The sequence below is a fragment of the Labrus bergylta genome, chromosome 11 (assembly GCF_963930695.1).
Source record: "Labrus bergylta chromosome 11, fLabBer1.1, whole genome shotgun sequence".
NCBI classification, from domain to species: domain Eukaryota; kingdom Metazoa; phylum Chordata; class Actinopteri; order Labriformes; family Labridae; genus Labrus; species Labrus bergylta.
In genome coordinates this window covers 12,940,009-12,960,715 of record NC_089205.1, presented here as the reverse complement: position 1 = coordinate 12,960,715, position 20,707 = coordinate 12,940,009, and the positions used below count along the sequence as shown (strand labels likewise).

Below are 20,707 nucleotides of genomic sequence, written 5' to 3'. Positions count from 1 at the left end.
AATTACAAGTAGCCATATCTATCAATTGAATACTGCTGGTAATAATTGTGCAAAATCTTAACACACAGACGGTGAATGTATTTGTTCAGAGTAATATGAGCCATTTTTAAACAAATAGGATATTCTTTTGAAGACCACATAACACTCAGTCTAAACCTTACTGAAGCAAGAGTCCTTTTTTTCACACGGTGCAATTAAAAAAAATGGGGAACCATCCACATTGCATGCAGCTGCATCGTAGTTTGTTTAATGAAATGGTTTTGTTGCTTCACTTTTTCTGACTTCCAGTGGTGTGGAAAAAGGTAAAATAGATCTCCCTCCAGCCCATGACATTTGCTAAGCCCTCCATGTCACTGGTGAACTCAGCACAGCGATTCCTCACAGTCTGCTCCCAAAACCTCTCAGAATTGCAGAGCTGGTTCAGTCCAATTAGAGCACAAGACAATAAAAATGACACTTGAGATTTACAGGTATATTTATCAGTGTGCAAAATGCATTTCTGAATAATTTTATAGGCTACAAGCAATTCTACTCTTTTTAAACTCAGCATATTGAGGGTCTCTTACCTTTCTGAATCTTTGTGAAGCTTGTGCCAGCATTGTTGTATCTTTTAGCTCGATGTGGGAAAGGATTCTCAGCAATATGCCATCAGATAAACGCTCAAGGTAATCAACATTTCCTTGACAAAGTAACATTGCGTGTTCCAGTATCCTCTGTCCAAAAACTATACCAACTTGTTCTATAGATTAGGAGTGGAAACACAGCCTTGGATGTCAAATATGAAAACCCAACTAAAGTTTTGGTTTGTCAGACAAACTTGGTACTATAAGACTCAAGCAATATGTTTTTTTTTATAGGTTTTCAGTGTAACATAATGTAAACTGTAACGTGCAACTAAGCCATCACAGAAAAATAATCTAGCAATAAATGAAATTGAGGACATCTTACGCTGTATCTTTTTGTCATGTAGGAAATCTTGGTGGGGTGTCTTCAGCTCTTTGGGTGCAGCGCCTCTGGATCCAAGCCTCAAAGAAATCGTCCATGTTGTCAATATCACCTAATAAAGGAGAAAAATAAAGCCATAATGATTAAGATAATTGGTGAACACATTGACATACATTTGAATCCATGTTGCTATTTGAAAACAGTGATGAAGTAACATACCTTTCTGTTTCATTTTACAATCAATTAATATTATTATTTTTTTAAATCAATTTACTTTTACCGTATTAGTTAATTCAGTACAACATTCACTGAATGGTAAAGTCATATAATGTTAGGAACACAAGGAACCACTTAAAACCCAGTTGGCTAGCTAACTTTGTCCTAAAAAAAACTAAGCTACCTTCAGTAAGGGTAAATAATGATTTAATCTACATCAATAGAAACTCATACAAAATACTCAACCTTATTTTTGGTAACAACAAGTTGGAAAAAATCTTTCAGAGGAGGTGGACCCCGGTCACTGATTTCAAATAGTTGCTCCCCGAGCAAGGACGCCATTTTGGACGCAAAAACAATGTAACCATGACAACAATAGAGCATCTTAAATGAGTATTTACGAAACGGCAGGGATGTTATTTTGATTCGTTACCTTGGTGACAGCGATGAGAGGAAAAGGTAATTCAGAATATCTAAATAAAATGTACAATATATAATTAAAAATGATAAATAGTTTAGATGAAGGGGGAGGGGGGGGGGGCACGAACCAGCGAGTTGATACAATATCTGTGAGATAATTTAGTCTTGATTTTAGAGAATGAAGCTAGACTACATATTTGTCTAGTTTAGATTAACACCCAGCACCTGCAGCGGTATTGTGGGTTACAAACAAGCAGATGACGAATTATCATATCACAAGTAAATAATCCCTCCGCGGATGAATCACGCGGATGTATATTGCAGTTGTAGGCCCTCAGCTGATGTGAAAGTAGCAGAGAGAAAAGAGGAGCTGGTGCACTGTCTGTTACAACTACAACACTGGAACAAATAGGTAACAACATTATACAAAGGTAGAATTTTTGTGACATCTCAGACAACAGTCTCTTGGACCTCGGAGACTATTAAATGTCGAAATACATCGGAGGAATTATGAATCAGTGTTTCGAAAATACCTCGAATCCCGTTCCTGCTTTCCTGTTTTTTTGTGTCTAAAAGGTATCAGAGGCCATTTCTTTTTTTGCTAGCTAGCGCTTACTTGCTAGCTGATAACTGGATAACTTGTAAAAAAAAATATACAGAATTTGACAAAGTCGTTCCTAAAGAGGGTTTTTTTTAGTTACAATGTAGTTGTTATATGTCTAAAAAAAAAAAAAAAAAAGCTCATAACAATTCTGTCGAGCTGGCAAAACCTTAGCCAGCGACAACAAGGCTTGCTAATGTTAAGTAGCTTGCATGCTAGTGTTAGCTGGTGAAGCTACAACGCTCTTGTTTGATTTGTCAACGCTTCACGTCAGATACGTGACTTCCCTGCAGTATTTAACTCGGTATTCATAAGGTCAGTGGTTTTACTGTTAAATCCGACAACTACATTAACTTGAATTGTAACAACATCTTGTTTATCTCTCAGTCAGGTGTTTATTTTTTTGTCAGCTTGCTGTTTGCGACTGAATGGTCATTGAAGGATCAAGTCGCTGTCTTATTTTGCTAAGCTAGCTTTAGCTTGTCTTTGTGGACAAGATGTGTGATATAGTGGGGGAGAGAAAAAAAAAACAAAAAAAAACATCTTAATGTTATTTATAATTTAATAAAGGTTGAAAATGAAGTTTACACTTGTTGTTTTAAGTGTTTTGTTCTGCCTGGCTTTTAATTATCTTAACATGTTAAGTCAGTGTTGTAGTTAAGAGGCAGGCATTGGCCTTGAGTCAGAAAAACATTTGTGATCTTACAGCTAACCTGAGCTACTCTTGTATACTTTAACACTTTGGTTGACAGTTTCTAAAAGTGTGATTGTGGATCTCCCGGGATTCACATCGATGTGACAGCTATCTGTCTTTGACTTGATCACATCAGCTGACTGTATATATGATGAGCCAACTTGCGGGCAAGATATGAATTTTTTTGTAACATAAACTTGGTCGTCAGTCAGACACAGTGTGTCATGGCAGTCGGGATACCAGGTTAGCTCACTGGTTACTGAAGCGAGCTAACTATTAAACCACTTTCGACGCTCCTGTCGCTGCTGCCATTTTCTATGTGTGGCTAACATCAGGTGAATGTAATCACTGTTTGTCAAGAAATCTGCTGTTCATCTCAACTCATTTTCACCGTGTTTTTCTGTTGTTGCGTTAGCTGCTTGAATTTGTCAGTGCGTTGTTCAGGGGGAGCTAGGTTGACACACCGGTACGCTAACTACGCATTTCCATGTAATCACTGTTACGTTAGCCAGTTGACCGTATACTACCGTCCCCCCTTGGTGTGAGATAAATAGCCTTTAAGTGTTAAAATATTCATCATATTTAGTGGTTACCAGCCTCGCTTGAGGGATTGGAGTTTTTTTGTGTGGATATGTATTCGCCTAAGCTGCTGTCAATATGTTTGGGTCTTGCTAGGATGTGAGTAGCTAAACATGCTAGTCGGTGGTGGTAGAGAAGTACGTCAGAAATATAGGCCTCTGTAAATCATAGGTCTCAAAATTGGATACTGACGTGGTTTGGTAAGTTATATAGTCATTTAAAAAAACAACACCGGGGATTTATTTAAGGTGAGAATGATTTGCTGTGTTAAACTAATCTGGTATACGCGAGTGTGTTGCACCAGTTGTCAGAATGAACGAATAAACAAAGACTAGGATGCACTGTCAGAGAAGGCCTAAAATGGCCCTGTGAGCTTGCCAAGTGTGGCGTATTTTAATGATCAATTATATCATGTGTGAAACTTCTACCAAACGAGTCGTCGAGTTATCCATCGTTTTTAAAAAGGCAAAATAGTGATAAGGTTGTTTCAGTGGGGTTGGTGCATGAGATTATGAAATCACCCTGTTCTGTGTGTCTGATGAAAAATATGTCAATCATTCCTCTCATCATTATCATCTCTTATTGTCATTGCCTCACTAGTGTTTTGTAAAGATTATACTTTATAATATTGACATTTTCGTCCATGTGACTACTTAAACAACATAACTACCAGAACTGCAAGCCCTGTTGCTCAGGACTTGCCATATTTTTTTTAATATATATATATATATATATATATTTTTTTTTTTAAAGAGTGAAATGGAAGTTCATATGGTTTGTTAGTAATGCAGTCTACACATATTTTAGATTTATTTTGGTTTGTATGTGATATTGCTTGTTTCTAAATTAATTATTTGTGTTGATACAGTCTTAGAGATATTATAATGTTGTTTAGGAAGACAAAAATCTTTGTTATTGGATTAAGAAATGCCAGTTGCCATTAGTGTCAAATAGTTCAAAGTAAAAGTAGTATATTTAAATTTTTTCCAGCCTATGGTTTTGGTTGGATGGTTCATAATAGCTTTGCAGTATTAGCACATTTTTGCCAGAACAATACAACATTCATGCTTATTGAACTTCTGTATGAAATGCTATCTTTCACATCCCTTGAAATTATAAATTGGTACACGTAGTAAAAGCTAATAATATAAAGGTCATGCAGTGTTAAACTGTTAGTGTACTGCACATGAGTAAACATTTCATTTTGTTCATTATTTGAAAGCAGCTTGCAGCCTTGATAAACCTATTATACTCTGGAAACATGGGAGGAAGTAATGACTAATCTAATGATTTCTTTTGATTATAGAAATCTACTGTGTGTATATATATAAAGTTTATAAAATGACTGGGATTTATAGCCCATTGTATTTGACTGTATCTTCAGAGATGTCTGGTTCAAGCTCACGCTCGTCCTGGCAGAGAGTTTTGTCCTTAAACAGATTGTAGTGTTGGCAATAGACCTAGTCAGTGGTTTTCTGTTGAGAGTTTTTGATTTGATAAAGTACAGTTGTATATTAAATATTAAGAACTTCACGACCCAGATTATCCCAAACGTGCATGAAGGATGAGCTTACGTTTTATCGGACGACAGCTGTCACATGCAGCACTGAAACCTTTTATTTAGACATTGACAGCCCAGTTGTTAATAGATCATCAATAAAAAGTTCACTATTTTATTTTGTCAATATTCTAATGTGGCTTTTTTGATTTTTTTTTTTTTTTTTTTTTTATTTTAGTGAATGGTAGTGTCTAGAAAGGGTATGTCCCTTCAGGAGAGAGGTGCCAATGTCCAACCGGCCTAATTCCAATCCAGGGGGGTCACTGCGCCGTTCACAGAGGAACACTGCTGCGGCCCAGCCACAAGACCAAACTGTCGCGGGAAGGTGAGTCTACTTTCACACTTCCTGTCCAGTATTAGCAGAAAGGTCTCAATCTAATGTAGAGACATTAATCATAGTTTGCTGGTATCACTTGTAAATCTGAATTTGAACTGAAACCGGAATGGTTATACTGAACACTTTGATCAAAGGGAAAGCTAATCCTGTCTTCTCTTATCATAGTCAAATGGTGATTAACTCTTTATTTTAAGCTGTTTTTCTTGCTACTCCTTAAGTGTTAATGATCACAGGGAATGCAAAGACTTTCAGCCAAAAATCATTTGGGGATTGATCAAGTCTCTTTTATGTGACTAAATTACAGAAACCAACACTGTCACTTGCTCTTTAATTTTCAACCTTACAGGTTGCAGTCAGAGCAGGTAAAACATAAAGCAAATTCCCCTCCTGAAAGTAGAAGACCTAATTCTAAGGCTTCCAAAGCCACTGCCAGCACAGCCACTGGCCAGTCCAGAGGGCACAGCTCAAGAAGGTACCCCTCCTCTCTACTTGGTGCTTATTGTGTGTGCTTATGTGTATGAAGGGTTTATAATTATTAAGAACAATTCACACCTAACAATATACACATATATATTATTTGGGTTTTGTTCTGACTGAATGTGTACAATTAATATGGCGTTTATTATTCATCCGTTTTTCGCACTTTGAGTAGTTTTCTAAGATGGTGTTTGTTTTCCTTCTTTCGCCTGGGCAGAAGCGGCCTCTCTCTATCTGTGGCTTCAGTTGTGTTACAAGACGAGCCAGAGGCAGCAGGGACATCCGAACAAGAGCGACCAGGCCAACAGTCAAAGAGTGAAGGCACCCGAGGACTGAAGAGAAGTGAAGCTCCTGACCAAATTAGTACCTTTAGACCGACCCCTGCCAAGAAGCCCAAATCGCTCCCACCACCCAGAGACAATACCTCAGAGACCAAGAAAGGCCCAACCAAGTCTAAGAAGAAATCATTTGCTGCAGAACCGCCTGCTTTGTCAGGTCGAAGTCAGAGCAAGAAGAGCGGGGCCAGTGGGGCCTCACCAATCCAGAAACGGAAGAAAGCGGACTCTCTCCCCGGTCTAAGTAGCACCGCTGGGTCCCTCCCAAATCGTACCGAGGGCAAAACAGCAAAACCCACCAAGCTGGCGTCTAAATCGGCCGCCTCAGCCAAAGCTGGGTGTAGCAACGTGACAGACTCCTCCTCCTCTGCCTCCACCTCTTCCTCTTCCTCCACAACAGGCACCAACAGTGCCACTACGCAGGGTGCCCGAGTCAAACAGGGAAAAGATCAGACCAAGGCACGACGCTCTCGCTCAGCCTCAAGTCCCTCCCCACGTCGCAGTACCCGTGACAAGGAGCAGGCAAAAACTACCAGCTCTTCAAAATTTGAGTGGGCAGCACGCTTCAACCCCAAAGTCAATCTGCCAAAACCCAAACTGTCCTTACCTGGATCCTCCAAAACTGAGACATCCAAGCCTGGGCCGTCAGGATTACAAGCTAAACTAGCAAGTGAGTATCTTTTAGTTTTTGGATCTTCTCAATTCATAGATATTAGAAATAGAAATAGAAAGCCTTAATCTAACCCAAAATCTGAGCTCCAACATTTCCCTTTTGCCGCCTAGGTAACATTTTAGTACTGATAAGTAATACGTGATTTATTTATAAAGTATTTTATGTGATTCATATTCTAGTGCATATTATCTTGTTTCAGTTATGGTAACTGTTGAGTTTGGCAAGGCAAGCATCTTCAGTTGCATTTTCTCTAGGTTTGTAATTGTGTGAACCAGGATATAGTCCCTATTAAAGCTTCACTACATTATTTTCATGTTTGGATGGAGGTTACTCCTCTGGTGCGAAATGTCACTGGACCCATGATCTGAGCAGTGTCCCAGAATAAGTTACAAAACCTCACTCTTCTCTAGCACTGAACATTTTTGCTTGGACCAAATTTAATGGAGGCTCAATTGTTTACTCATGACCAGTTTAGATACGCTGAGTGGATGTTTTAGCTTTCATAAAATGAAAAATATTGAGATGAGGAATTGTTAGCAGAAGGTAGCAAGCATGCAGCTTACAAACTTTTTATACTTAACTTTAGAGGTTTTAAGGGCACTATTTTACTAAATACCTCAGAGACAAATGGTGCAAATGAAAGGCTGGTAAATAAGGATAATTTTACAGTAAATATAGGGAGGAATTTTGGAATTTTGTTATGCAGTCTTCTGAGTTACTCATTTGATGTTCATTTATTGAGTATAAATACGTTTGAAGACACACTGCATGCAATAAAGCGAGTATGTCTTGACAAGCTTATCTGGTTCACATGAGAGGGTGGCCTTCACCGAACTGGTGAACTGGCTCAGATGTCAGACTAAGCACTAGCCTGAAACTGGAGAATAGCAAAATGCTGGTTGCTCCGTTGTCAGTATGAAGCAAACTACTGGGTTGTAGTTGTTATGATTCCATTATTTTAAACTTTGATACATAACAAGTAAATATAAGATGGTCAAACCTCTTCTTATACCTAGTGCTGGGCGATATATCGTGAAGCTTGATTCGATCGATATTTAATTAATGCTTGATATGGAAAAGGGAACATCGATTTTATTTTTTAAACTACTTCAAAGTTTTCTCACAATATTTCGTTGCTCTGCGAGATTTCCGCAGCAGTGCTTATTGCGCGGAGACGAAAGGGCGGCGGAGACTCCACTCCTGCCACTGAGTAGCCTCGCTCTTGTAAGCGACCAACATGGAGGAAAAAAAGAAAGATGCGAGCGAGGCCGAATTACTTCCAAATAAAGGGCACATAATGCAGGGCTCGACATTATAACTGGCCCGCTGGCCGGATGAATGATTGACAGAGTCCGGGCCAGCTGATTGCACGTTCAGCTGGCGGCTTCACTGCTGTCCTTCCCGCGAGCGTGCTCGCTACACTCGAATTGTACTCTCGCACAACGATTTTAGCGCAGGTTTTACGTTTGGTAAAACGGTTTTAAAACCAACAGATCCCGACAAAAGCCGGGCTTAAATCAGCATTCAAAGGAAAACAATCACCGGAAGAGTTGAGAGTGACAGTGGGGCATGACGAAAAAAGTTAAAGACTAGTTCCTGGTAAAGATAGCAGTTATTCACAAAGCATCGTAGCCCTTAAGAGAGCTCCTAAAGTAAAGATCTAAGGATGAAGAGTTTCTCACAGAGAAGAAAGGAGAGAAGGGTGATCATAACAAATCCAGCTCTATCACAGCCTCATATTAATATCAGTCAGATTAAGTAGACTCTTACAGTTACCAGCATGGTGAATAAACATGAGCACGTAGATATAAGAAAAATACGAAATATTTTTATAATTAGAGCTCAATTAATTAAATAAAAGTTGTAATTTAATCTTGCATCAGAATGGTTCAAGAGTAAATTGGTGACTGTTATTCTTAGAATAAAAATTAATGTTCCTGGGCCAGCAGTTACAATGGTTGGGCCAGTGATCTTTATTTTTTATACAGTGGAGATTTAGTTTTATTGGCTACATTTATAAACTTTAATACGATAAATATCAAGTCATATCAAATATCGACATTAGGTAAAAAATATATTTTGATATCAAATTTAGGCCATATCGCCCAGCACTACTTATACCAGTGCAAATTAAAGCAAAACTGCTATTCACACAAAATAGCCGGTTTTTGTTGTAGCAAACCTGCACAGTGCTGGTCTGACAAATTTTCTTATCCAATTAGTATCACCAATTAGTCCTAATCCACAATAAATCTTTAATACCAGCCGTGCTGCCGTCAGTGTACATTAAGTTATGACATTAAAGGAAAGACCTAAGAGACATAATAAAAGCTGATCCTTCATCACAGCATTGCATGGAAGAATTAAGCATCCAATCATACTATGTGATGTTGGGTGCACAAAGTTGATTGTAGTCTTGGTGTCATGATTTTTGACTCCCAATTTCCACATACTCCTTATGTTACACGGTTTTGCTCTGTCAAAAGGTGCACGCCCTGCCCCACTAGGTACGTTTTCTGAAACGTGAGCACGTCATTCTATGCTGTCCAGCTTGATGCGCAATCCGCCCAAATAGACTTGCAGCGTGTTTGAAATTTAGCAGATCGTAGTCTCGCTGCTGGCACGCCCCGGACACAGACCTGGGCGCTCGCTGTGGAAACACAATCATTGACTAGAGTGGCAGCAAATGGCGGCGTAGCACTACTAATATGGTGTTGGTTACCTCAAGGAGTTCCAGTGACTGTTGTCTAGATCATATAAGGATGTCAGGTCATGCCAGGATGATTGATCCCAAGTTTGGAGGAAGGCAATATATTACATACACATTGACAAACAGAGGAAGGAAGGTAAAGAAGATAGGGAAATGCAAGTTCAAGGAAAGTTGGCTTTGAGTTGAAACAAAAACTATGATTTTAAATTTGGCAAACCACACAAGAACCAAATCTAGCTCTATTTACCTTAGGATCAGAAAAATGCAAGTTTTTCAGTTCTTGTATACAATTGAGGGTTGACTGTCCTGTAGTGACAGAAAAGGAACCTTGTCAGGACAACAGACCAGCTACACAGATAAGACATTAGAAGTTTAGTGTGTGTGGCCAAGTGAAAAGTGAACGTGAGCTGTTAAGGTCAATGTTGGGTCAGCCAGCTCTGGGTAGGTGGTGGGGGGGACGAGGACTGGTGGGCTCTCTGCCATGGGTCTCAGGCCTAAATGGAGAGACCCCTCCTAAGTTGGCTTAGCTTGTAGGCCCACCAGCTGACCGGGGGTATGTTTGAGGGCAGGGAAGGACTCGTAAGCTGCTTCTGTCCAAAGGGAAGAACTGTACCTCTCCTTCTATTTCTTTTTTTCAGTTAGCCTCTTGATATCTTTCAATACACATAGGATTGGCTATTTTCCGTTATAATGGTGAGTTTGCATATACAGCTTTTGTTCCAGTGATCGTTTGGCTTTGCATTTGATTACATGTAATCAAAAATGTAACTGCAATCTTGATAAAGGAAAATGTTTTCAAATGCACAGACTGGTTGTAGATAATTGGAGATAATTAATCTCTCTAATTTGTTCTTTGCTTTTAAAAAGTTTATTTTAGTGCTACATAGACATAGACATGAGTCACAGATCAAACATGAAGGTTGTTCTGTCATAGGGCCATGGTTTGGTTACTATTAATACCCATCCAGTCAGTGGTGGCAACACTAGAGCCTTTAGTAAATTTGAAATGTATCACAGGGTAACACTCGGCATTAATATGATAAATACTTCACCAACTATAAGATATTCAACACATGAAACAGCACTAATCTTTTATGGGTGATATCTTTTTTTGTGCTACCATAATCAAAAAGATACTTATGAAGTTTGCTCTCTGTCAGATCTCTGAAACTTGCTGTTGATGCATATAGTAGGAATAGCTTGGTGATGCCAGTGTCTTGTCATCTGGCCTTTAAGTCAAACAGAATTGATTTCCAGTGTCAGTGCCTTGTCCACTGTTGGTTTATATGTCACTTTATTTCCACCTAGGTTTGAGGAAATCCACTAAGAAGCGCAGCGAGTCTCCTCCAGCAGAGCTCCCCAGCTTTCGGCGGAGCACACGCCAGAAGACCACGGGCTCCTGTGCCAGCACCAGGTACAAAACACATTCATGACTGTAGTGTAAATAATAACGGCTTGGAAAAGAACATGAAACTATGTACTCTTAAGTTTTTATAATTTCTTCACATCAACAAGAGTTGATTTACCGTAAAATCCGGTGTATAAGGCGCACTTTTAATACCTATTTTTTTGTCTTAAAAGTTGGCTGCGTCTTATACACCGGTGCGACCAATATACCAGTACAAAATACTGAAACATGCGCCTTCATTGCAGCAGCCCCTATCACTGCGACCTGACGTGACTAAAAACCAATTCCCATTCATTGTGTATTGAAAGCTGAGTGCACGCTGTGCTGGGAAAGACGGCGACACAGACCAGTCTAGCTGTAAAACGTTTATCACATCTTTTCTTCCTCACGAGGTCATAATCATGCATTTACAGAAAACAGTGTAATTGTTCCGTAAATAAACCTTGTGGAGTGTTCTTTTGATTGAAAGAGTCTGATATTAAAGTTGAAGAGTGACCAGTGGAGTCGGGCAGCATGACTTGCAAGCTAGGAGTCTGTGCCTCATAACTTTCCCTGCAGCAGGCTGAGAGCTCAACTACCGTACTGTAGCTAGTAGGAGCGCAAACTCCCGAAAGTGAAAAAAGACGGGACTTTTAAGAACGACACAGCTGTACAGAAACTGCACGATGTAGACATCGCTGAACACAATATAAATCGTCACGTCACGAACAGTTTAAAAAATAATAATTCTCTCAAAGAAACCTTAAAAACAGGGTGCGTCTTACATACCGGTGCGACTTATATTCCAGATTTTACGGTAAATTAAGAAATGCCTCTAAGTAATTGAGCATTTAGCAGCCCCACTTTCTATTGCCTCTAAAACTGAACAATAGTTACAGTAGAAGTGGTTGTTGAGCTGTAGTTTTAGACCACGTTAACACAACAATGATGTCATACAAAAACTGCAAACCTTTTGTTGCGTTTTGGCTCTGAGTGTACACAACAATGGCGTTTTGGTAGCCTGAAAATGAAAGGTTGTAAAAACGAGTCTCAGAGTGTAAACTTTTGAAGACAGCACCAAATTCCTCAATGTGTAAATTGCTTAAACGCCATTCTTTATGAAAACGGAGACCTCACATGCCAATTACGGGCCATGTGTGAGTACGCTCTTTGAACACGCGATATGATACACTTTATTGTCCCTTGGGGAAATTTGTCTTGGACTCAGAGTGCTGCACACATTGAGCTGTTCCTCAGTAGTATTAATTAATTAAACCATCCACATGTAAAAAGAGCAGCACAAACCAAAAAAACACAAAAACATGCAGAACTAACACATTTGCACATGACCCATATTGCACAAGAGGAAAGATAAAAAGGATAACAAAATACAAGAACACATAGCAACATATAAGAACACCATGATACTATTGCACAACCTATACAGCATTAAGAAACATTATTACTTATTAATTTAATGGAGGTGGGTACAAAAGACGTTTTTAAACAATGTAGTTTGCAATGGGGGACCTTGTGTCACCTGTCAGATGGTAAAAGCTCATTCTCAAAGTGGAGGACGTGAGAAGGGTCAGACAACACTCTCTGTGTTTGCCTGAGAACAGACGGCTCAGATATTAACTGTAGGCTGAGGTTTTCAGTCTCTCACTCTCCATAACCTTCATGGCATCCTGCACCAGACAAGCAAGCTTAGATTGAATTGAACAGAGAGATTACTGTATCACACACGCTGACATCCCGTACCTAAGGATGTCTCCAACACAGCCTGATGAAACGAAAACATGATCTGATGGTCAGCACCATAAACCCTGATTCTACGTAAATAATCTCCTCTTTGCTGTAAACATGAACACAAATGATCAACATGGGTTTTCCAGCAGAACAGGTTAAATAAGACTATACTAAGATATGTGTAGGCGCTGACCTGGTTTATTTTATTTTATTTTTTGGTGTGTGTCATGAATTAATTGTTGTTTTTTTTGTCATATGCATTAAATTTCCATTCAGTAGTTAAAAGCGAGTAGGTGGACTACGATAACAATGGCATGGAAAAATGTCGACTGTTATGACTCCCAGTCAACATTTTCTTGAAGTTGACTCGCTTCATGTTAAGGTTCACTTGGAGTAACAACCCCACATCATTGTTGGTCCACACAAATGTTCATTCTTCAGCCATTTTGTTTGTTTACACCTCTCCACTCTGGAAGGACGAGTATGTGCGAATGCGTGTGTTCTTCCATTAGGAAGTAACAGCGCCAACTACTGGCCTGGCACATGTATTACAGCTTTTTTTTTTTGTTTATGCGGAGCCTTGTGCACGGCCGTTGTTCTGAAAACACTATCATCTTATCATTGAACTTTTTTCATAGACTGCTTTTGTTTTAGCTTGATGTTCTAGATAAACTGGTGGGTCGGTGGTGAATTGACTTTTTGAGGTTTTCATTACTTCTGCTAAAATGTCCTTTAAATAATTTGCCAAGCTGATACAGAAGTTTAGAACCCTGCACAGCTGCCTTCCACTTCAGTAGCTTGCTGTCTTTGCTTGTACATTATTGTGAAAGTGGGGGAAAAAAACTAATAGAAATCTTCACAGGGAACGTCCAACCTTTGTTTGGTCCCTTTGGTCAAGGTGAAGAGCAAGTGAAGGCTGCAAGCTCTACATACTGGCCTTTTATGTGTTTTCTATATGATGAAAGAATTTTGACCTTTGGCTTTTTTAGTGCAACAATGCTTCAGGATGAGTTTCCATGCAAAACAAAAAATATGCTTCACTTTGATCTCCTCTGGACGGATCTAATAATGTGCTACCTAATCTGATGAGGCTATCTTACACAACAAGATATGGGTACACACACAAACATCCTTTATCATTGTTATTGGCCCTGAGTTGATGTGGTTGTCATAACCATTGTTTAATAAGTATATTCCATCATTCAACATATTAGCTGTATGGGCAGTAATCTGAAATCCACAGTTGAATCTGAATAAAGCTATAAAGGGAGACTATCTGGACAGTATTAATCAGAACGGGTTAAAACGTTCATGTTGATGGTGGCAGGAAAACTGCTGTCACCAATTGTCTACTTTTTGATCCCCTTCTGTCCACCTGATCATGAGAGCGTTAACAACCCTTACCTACATGGCTAACAGTTTACCCCCCTGGCGACAAACCTTTTAGAGCTGAAAGTTTCTCAGTGCAACAAAGAATTCATAAATTTGTTTCTAGCATGGATAAATATCCAGAGCAGCCACTGCTGTCTAGTCATTTAACTTGTAAGTAAAAATGTAGAATGCTCTGAACTTTTGTGCTGTGATTACTCAGCTCTCACTCTGTTGATCTGTTTTTCGTCTAACAGTCGGCGGGGCTCAGGCCTGGGCAAGCGCGGGGCAGCCGACGCTCGCCGACAGGAGAAAATGGCCGACTCTGACAACAACCAGGATGGGGCCAACTCATCTGCCGCTCGCACTGATGAGGCATCACAAGGAGCTTCAGGTACCAGTCAAGCCAGTTTTTCAAATTCTTGATTGACAGTAGAACATCTGTCATTTGCAGCCAGTCTCGTCCACACTTGTCTAACCTGCAGCAGTGAGGAGGGATTGCTGGTGAAAACTTGATGAAAAACACAGAATGGGTCATTTTGGTGACAGTGATAAACTTCACGCTAATATAGGAGAAATAGTGTTTCCCTTTATTCAGTCTGTATCCTGCTCAGCTACTCTGATGAACTACTTCCACAAAGGATGCAACAGACTCTCTGTGTGTTTCACATGTTGATATCTGATTTGAGTTCCAAGAGCAACCAAACTGAGTCATCATTATAACTGAGATTGGAATTGCCTTTCAAACCATCTCAAAATTTCCTTTGAGGAGGTTTAGTAGTTAGATTGCGCTGAATGAACGTAGGCAATAGTCCTCAAAGCAGGTAGCCCTGGTTCAAGTCTTACCTGCATGTCCATGTCCAGCATGTCATTCCCCCTCTCTCCCCTATTTCCTACTCTATTCATGGTCCGGTCTATAAAAACCCTCTAATAAATCTTGTAAAAATAATTACTTAACTAACTTTCCTTAATATGATGTCATGATTGAACTAACTTCTGTAAATGGATTTTTAGGGATTTCCCAGCAACATTATTTCTTTCTTCAGTGTTTAACTTTTACTTTCAATGTTGACCTAACTCTGTTTCTGTCTCCAGCTTCAAGCTCAGTTGCTGGAGCAGTGGGCATGACCACCTCTGGAGAGAGTGAGTCTGATGACTCTGAAATGGGAAGACTTCAAGGTATACTCATACCCCCCCCCCCAATTCAAAGTTAATTATTTGTATTTCTCTGAATAATGTATAAAAAAAAAAAAAAGATTCCCTTTACTTTATCTGAATGTATTGAGAGTTCATAAGCAGTTTCTCTTTTGCTTTCTCTGAATTTTCTTTTTTTCTTTTCCTCAAGCCTTACTGGAGGCCAGGGGTCTCCCCCCACATCTTTTTGGGCCCCTAGGACCCCGCATGTCGCAGCTGTTCCACAGGACCATTGGAAGTGGAGCCAGTAAGTACAGCCTTCTTACCCTTGCATCCACAGTCTTAGAGCTCAAGTTCTAAACATTTTTCTCCTTTTTTCAAGGCTCCAAGGCTCAGCAGCTGCTGCAGGGTCTGCAGGCCACAGGCGACGAGTCTCAGCAACTCCAAGCTGCCATTGAGATGTGCCAGCTGCTGGTGATGGGCAACGAGGAAACACTCGGGGGATTCCCTGTGAAGAGTGTGGTGCCTGCTTTGGTCAGTCTCATGTTGTTTAATGAGGAACTTCAAACATTATACTCTGTATGTGTATTAGTTTCTGCTCTCCTACACATGAGGTGTAGGCATCAAGTGTAAACCACATTTTGTTCTTACTTCATTTCTCAAGTCAATTTGATTCTATAATTGTGCTCTCACCTTTCTTCCACAGATTACACTGTTACAAATGGAGCATAATTTTGATATTGTGAGTATTATGAACTGTTTCTTATTGTCAGTGTAATAGCATTTTTTTTTTATTATCCATTATTGTTTTTATGATAACACTGCTTTTGTTCTCTGCATTCAGATGAATCATGCCTCTCGGGCTCTCACATATATGATGGAGGCGCTTCCTCGATCCTCTGCTGTGGTGGTCGATGCTATTCCTGTCTTCCTGGAGAAGGTAAGGCACAGTGACCCTAATCACTTGTTTATTCGAGAGACCAGCCTTTTGATGTGCTGATGCCATGTTTTGAACCTTCTCCTCTGCAGCTTCAGGTGATCCAGTTCATTGACGTAGCAGAGCAGGCCCTGACTGCCCTTGAGATGCTGTCAAGGCGACACAGCAAAGCCATTTTGCAGGCTGTAAGTGTTCCCAATGTCTTTTTGTCTTATCCTGTAATTGCTTCATCTCTGTTTGCCGCAATCAATAACTTACAAGAACTTTTCCATTTCATCCCTCACAGGGTGGGCTCGCCGACTGCCTCCTCTATCTAGAGTTCTTCAGCATCAATGCTCAGAGGAATGCCTTGGCCATTGCAGCCAACTGCTGCCAGAGCATAACTCCAGACGAGTTCCACTTTGTTGCTGATTCTCTGCCACTGTTGACTCAGAGACTCACACATCAGGTTTGTTCTGCCACGTTAGTTCAACACGTTCGACTTACTAAATTTCCTCTGAGACTGATACACATTGCAGTTATGAAGTAAATCATAAATATATGGATAAAATTAAGGACAAAATGTCAAATTTCTTACAAATTTGCTAGGTTTCACTTTTTTTTTTCTTTTTTTTTTTAAAGTCAATGACTCATTTATGAATTAGACTTATTTACGGGTGTTTTATGCTGTATTTGGAGAGGACAATGGATAGAGTAGAAAACCAGGGCGAGAGAGGGGGGATCAATGATGTGGGAAACATCCCACTGGTAGGACTTGATCCTGGCCCACCTGCTTAGTGGACTATATCCTCTGTACATGGGACGGAACGCAACCACTAGGCCAATGGCGCCCCATAAATCGTCAATGATGAGGGGAAGACCTTTGTTGGATGTGAACTGGAAAAAAAAACAACTAGCCATAAAAGCATTCTTAATATAAAAATGATACAATCAAACTGAATTACAGTTCTCAAACAATAGTGCATATTTTGAACTTCATGATATCTGTCGAAGGGGGAACATTTTTTTTCTTTAAGGCCCTCTGTCTGAACACATTCATACATCTGTAGGAATGAAAGAGGTGACAGTAGTAGATCAGTGGTTACCTTTAGGTGGGCTCCCACTCAGGGAAACATGGTTTTAAGCAAAGAACAAACCTTTCAGGAGAAATGGATCCTCCTCTTGCCAGATGATCAATGTTTCACTTTGAACTTGTCAACTATGTCAATAGATGTGTCTGGTAGATGTTACATGTTTACCTCTCTCAATGTCTGCATTACTTTTATTGACCTTTATGCTTTAAATACTATTTGGTTAACTAACTCACATATGTTATGTAACTTTCTTTCAGGATAAAAAATCTGTTGAAAGCACTTGTCTCTGTTTCGCCCGACTGGTGGACAACTTTCAACATGAAGAGGTTTGTAGCACAAGTTTTAATTCAAGCTACAACACATATTCTCTGTTGTATTTTCTGTTTCTGCATTGTTTGTTCTTCCTTTGACATCCAACTGCATATCTGATGTGGAGGTATGTGTCTATTTGAATCTCCAGAATCTGCTGCAGGAGGTTGCATCACGGGACCTGTTGACCAACATTCAGCAGCTGCTTGTAGTAACGCCTCCTGTTCTCAGCTCGGGGATGTTTATCATGGTTGTGCGCATGTTTTCTCTTATGTGCTCTAACTGCCCCTGCCTGGCAGTCCAGCTTATGAAGCAGAGTAAGTAACCGACACAAACACACACACACACACACACACACACACACACACACACACACACACACACACACACACACACACACACACACACACACACACACACACACACACACACACACACACAGGGCGCACACCGTGCCACTCCGTTATTACTTGTCCTCCCATACTGTTAAAAAAACGTGAATGCTTTTATACTTCATGTCTTTATTGTAAATGGTGTTGTTTTAATTCTGTAGAATAAAAAACCCTCCTAGGTGCAGCCAGATGATTATTAGAATTGCTTTGCTGCTGAATATTTAGCAGAAAATCTGTTTATTGATGTAATTGTACCAAATTCCCCTCTCAGCTTGATAACAACAACTATCATCTGTTTGTATTTTTGTGAAGGTTCACATTTTTAAATATAACTCATGGCCTAATTCACATCAAAACCTTTTTTACTGCCAAATCTTCACTGCAGTGTTGACCATCTAAACCGGCTCTTATCCAGACCTAGGGGTAATTTCATGAGAGTTCCAGATACAGAGCTCAGCTTTTCTGGCCTTTTCAGTAGTGAGCTCAGTGGCCAGGAAGGTCACAGACCTATGAATTAGTCAGAAATCGTCACACATGATGCTACTGGCTACTCTACTAGCCAATCACATACTTTCCATAGGCCAGGCATTGCTGATTGTGATATTACAGAGACCCACAGATGAGTCAGCAGACAGAAACGTTTCAGAAACACAGTGGGAGAACGGAAGTACCGTAAAATCCAAAATTTAAGTCGCACTGGTATATACTGTTGGTTCTGTCTGTTTTAGCTGTGTGGAGTTTGCACTCCGACTAGCTAAAGTACAGTAGTTGTGCTGTCAGCCTAAGGTGAAAGTTGTGATGTGCAGACGCACAACCCCAGAATCATATTGCCCACCTCCGCCGTCACTTGTTTATACTAGTATATTGGTTGCACCCGTGTATAAGAGGCAGCACACTTTTTCGATGAAAAATAGGTATTAATGTGTGTCTTATACACCTGGGTTTTACAGTGAGTCGGGGAAAAGCAGACATGATGAGCTTTAAAATTAGAAAAGTTGACAGAGAAAGAAAAGAGCTTTTTAATTGAGAATTGACACTCTCATTTGTTCTTTCTTTCTAAAACCACTATGCCTATTTTGTGCCAAAACACTCATGATTATTGAATGCAGTGATGTCAAGCATCACTACGAAACCAACCACACTGTAAGCAATCATACCAACTCATAACCGATCTGATGACACAGAAAATGAATAAATGAATATGATCGATCCACCAGAATCCTGACTCTGAATCCATTCACTGACCAACAACGTGCAAACAATGGTCCCTTAAAGTTTCTTTAATTTGGGTCAACATAAAAACTGACAGATATTTAAAATGCAGGCTGAGTGAAAGCTCAGTCACCTCACTAAACAAGAGAAAGTGTGATATAAGAGTGATGGAAAGAGAGAAACAGGTGTACAAAGCTGTTCAATTAGAATTTGAGCTGTGATAATAAACATTGCTGTTATTGAATGTTTCTTAAGAACTGGACTGAATCACATCATAAGTTAGATGTTAAGAAGTTCATGGTCTGATTTTATGATTTCCATACTTCTATTAAAAATGTACTTTAGTCTTATGGAATGCTTCAGCAGTTTTGATGTAACACTTTGTGTTGAAACAGAGAAACTAACACAAATCTTTTGTTTCTTCTTGACCTCTTCTAAACAGATATAGCAGAAACTCTGCGGTTCCTCCTGTGTGGTGCATCAAATGGAAGTTGCCAGGAGCAGATTGATCTGGTACCCCGCAGCCCCCAGGAGCTCTATGAACTCACCTCTCTCATATGGTAACATCTCTTAGGATCCTCTCTGTTCTGTAACAATTAGGTGAACATCACAAGATCAACATCACAAGATCAACTTATTTATGGCCAGACTTGGATACCTGGGGGAAAAAAAAGAAATTGTCCTCTGAACATTGTACATGCAACTCTTCTTAAACATATTCTGCCACTCTGAACACACAACACATTTTATGGCTCTTAAACAATGACTCAGATGTTACTGCTTCATTCTGACCTTGAGGATGGAATACATGTCAATAGAATATGGATTAAAGATGACATTGTAGTTTACACCATGCTCTTCTCCTTCCAGTGAGCTGATGCCCTGCCTGCCCAGAGAGGGCATCTTTGCAGTTGACGTGATGCTGAAGAAGGGCAGTGCCCAGACGACAGAGGGAGCGATCTGGCAGTGGAGGGATGACCGCGGACTGTGGCATCCTTACAACCGCATCGACAGCCGAATTATTGAGGTACAAAGGCATCACAATACAATATACTACAATACATATCAACTGCAAACTGTTAAGTTAGATCCAGCTATGACTTCTTGTCACAATACACAATGACTGTTTAAAGGATGAGTGATGGACTAAATCTGTAAAAATATTGCGATGCATTTTTTTTGACAACATTCAGTCTATCTACAGTGTGTCAGCATCTCCCCAAACACTTAGACACAGTCATACATGGCTTATCTATATGACTCTGACGTTATGTGTATTTGGTGATTATCCTGCCCTGCAGACAGCCCACCAGAATGGGGAGGATGAGATTAGTTTGTCAACCCTTGGCCGTGTGTACACAATTGACTTCAACTCTATGCAGCAGATCAATGAAGACACAGGAACAGCACGCGGTATCCAGAGGAAACCAAATCCTCTTGCCAACCCCAATCCAGGTAATACAAGTATAAGACTAGAAGGGGAACCAGAAACATTGCTTTTTTTCCCCCTTTAATGCAGAGATAACGGCTTAACATGACGAGAAGCACTTTGTCTGTCACGGCATCTTTTCTAATCAAATCCATTTTTACACCTTATGTGT

At 39.9% G+C, this 20,707-nt stretch overlaps 2 protein-coding genes across 11 annotated transcripts in view; one reads left to right on the top strand and one right to left on the bottom strand.

The window, feature by feature from the left end:
• Positions 1–268: 268 nt before the first annotated feature.
• Positions 269–1,772, bottom strand: fbxo36a (F-box protein 36a). The gene is made up of 4 exons (XM_029278859.2): positions 1,408–1,772; positions 949–1,057; positions 567–739; positions 269–415 (listed from the first exon to the last, which is right to left on the bottom strand). The coding sequence occupies exons 1-4, from the start codon at positions 1,543–1,545 to the stop codon at positions 269–271; spliced, it is 567 nt and encodes a 188-aa protein (XP_029134692.2). The 5' UTR covers positions 1,546–1,772.
• A 144-nt stretch (positions 1,773–1,916) lies between these two features.
• The window catches only part of trip12 (thyroid hormone receptor interactor 12), a 29,609-nt gene continuing 10,818 nt past the window's right edge, over positions 1,917–20,707 (top strand). For 2 of the 10 annotated variants that reach the window (XM_020641788.3, XM_065960311.1), the window contains exons 1-18: positions 2,017–2,157; positions 5,192–5,338; positions 5,697–5,822; positions 6,045–6,832; positions 10,854–10,959; positions 14,307–14,443; positions 15,145–15,228; positions 15,395–15,490; positions 15,566–15,717; positions 15,890–15,925; positions 16,028–16,123; positions 16,213–16,305; positions 16,407–16,568; positions 17,451–17,519; positions 17,654–17,819; positions 19,549–19,666; positions 19,977–20,133; positions 20,489–20,561. In XM_020641788.3, coding sequence (XP_020497444.2) covers positions 5,241–5,338; positions 5,697–5,822; positions 6,045–6,832; positions 10,854–10,959; positions 14,307–14,443; positions 15,145–15,228; positions 15,395–15,490; positions 15,566–15,717; positions 15,890–15,925; positions 16,028–16,123; positions 16,213–16,305; positions 16,407–16,568; positions 17,451–17,519; positions 17,654–17,819; positions 19,549–19,666; positions 19,977–20,133; positions 20,489–20,561 — 2,557 coding nt within the window. In that variant the 5' untranslated portion in view covers positions 2,017–2,157; positions 5,192–5,240. Of the gene's footprint in view, positions 1,994–2,016; positions 2,158–3,107; positions 3,212–5,191; positions 5,339–5,696; positions 5,823–6,044; positions 6,833–10,853; positions 10,960–14,306; positions 14,444–15,144; positions 15,229–15,394; positions 15,491–15,565; positions 15,718–15,889; positions 15,926–16,027; positions 16,124–16,212; positions 16,306–16,406; positions 16,569–17,450; positions 17,520–17,653; positions 17,820–19,548; positions 19,667–19,976; positions 20,134–20,407; positions 20,562–20,707 lie in introns of those variants that run through there. The other 8 variants (XM_065960310.1, XM_020641779.3, XM_065960314.1 and 5 more) reach the window with 6 other exon arrangements.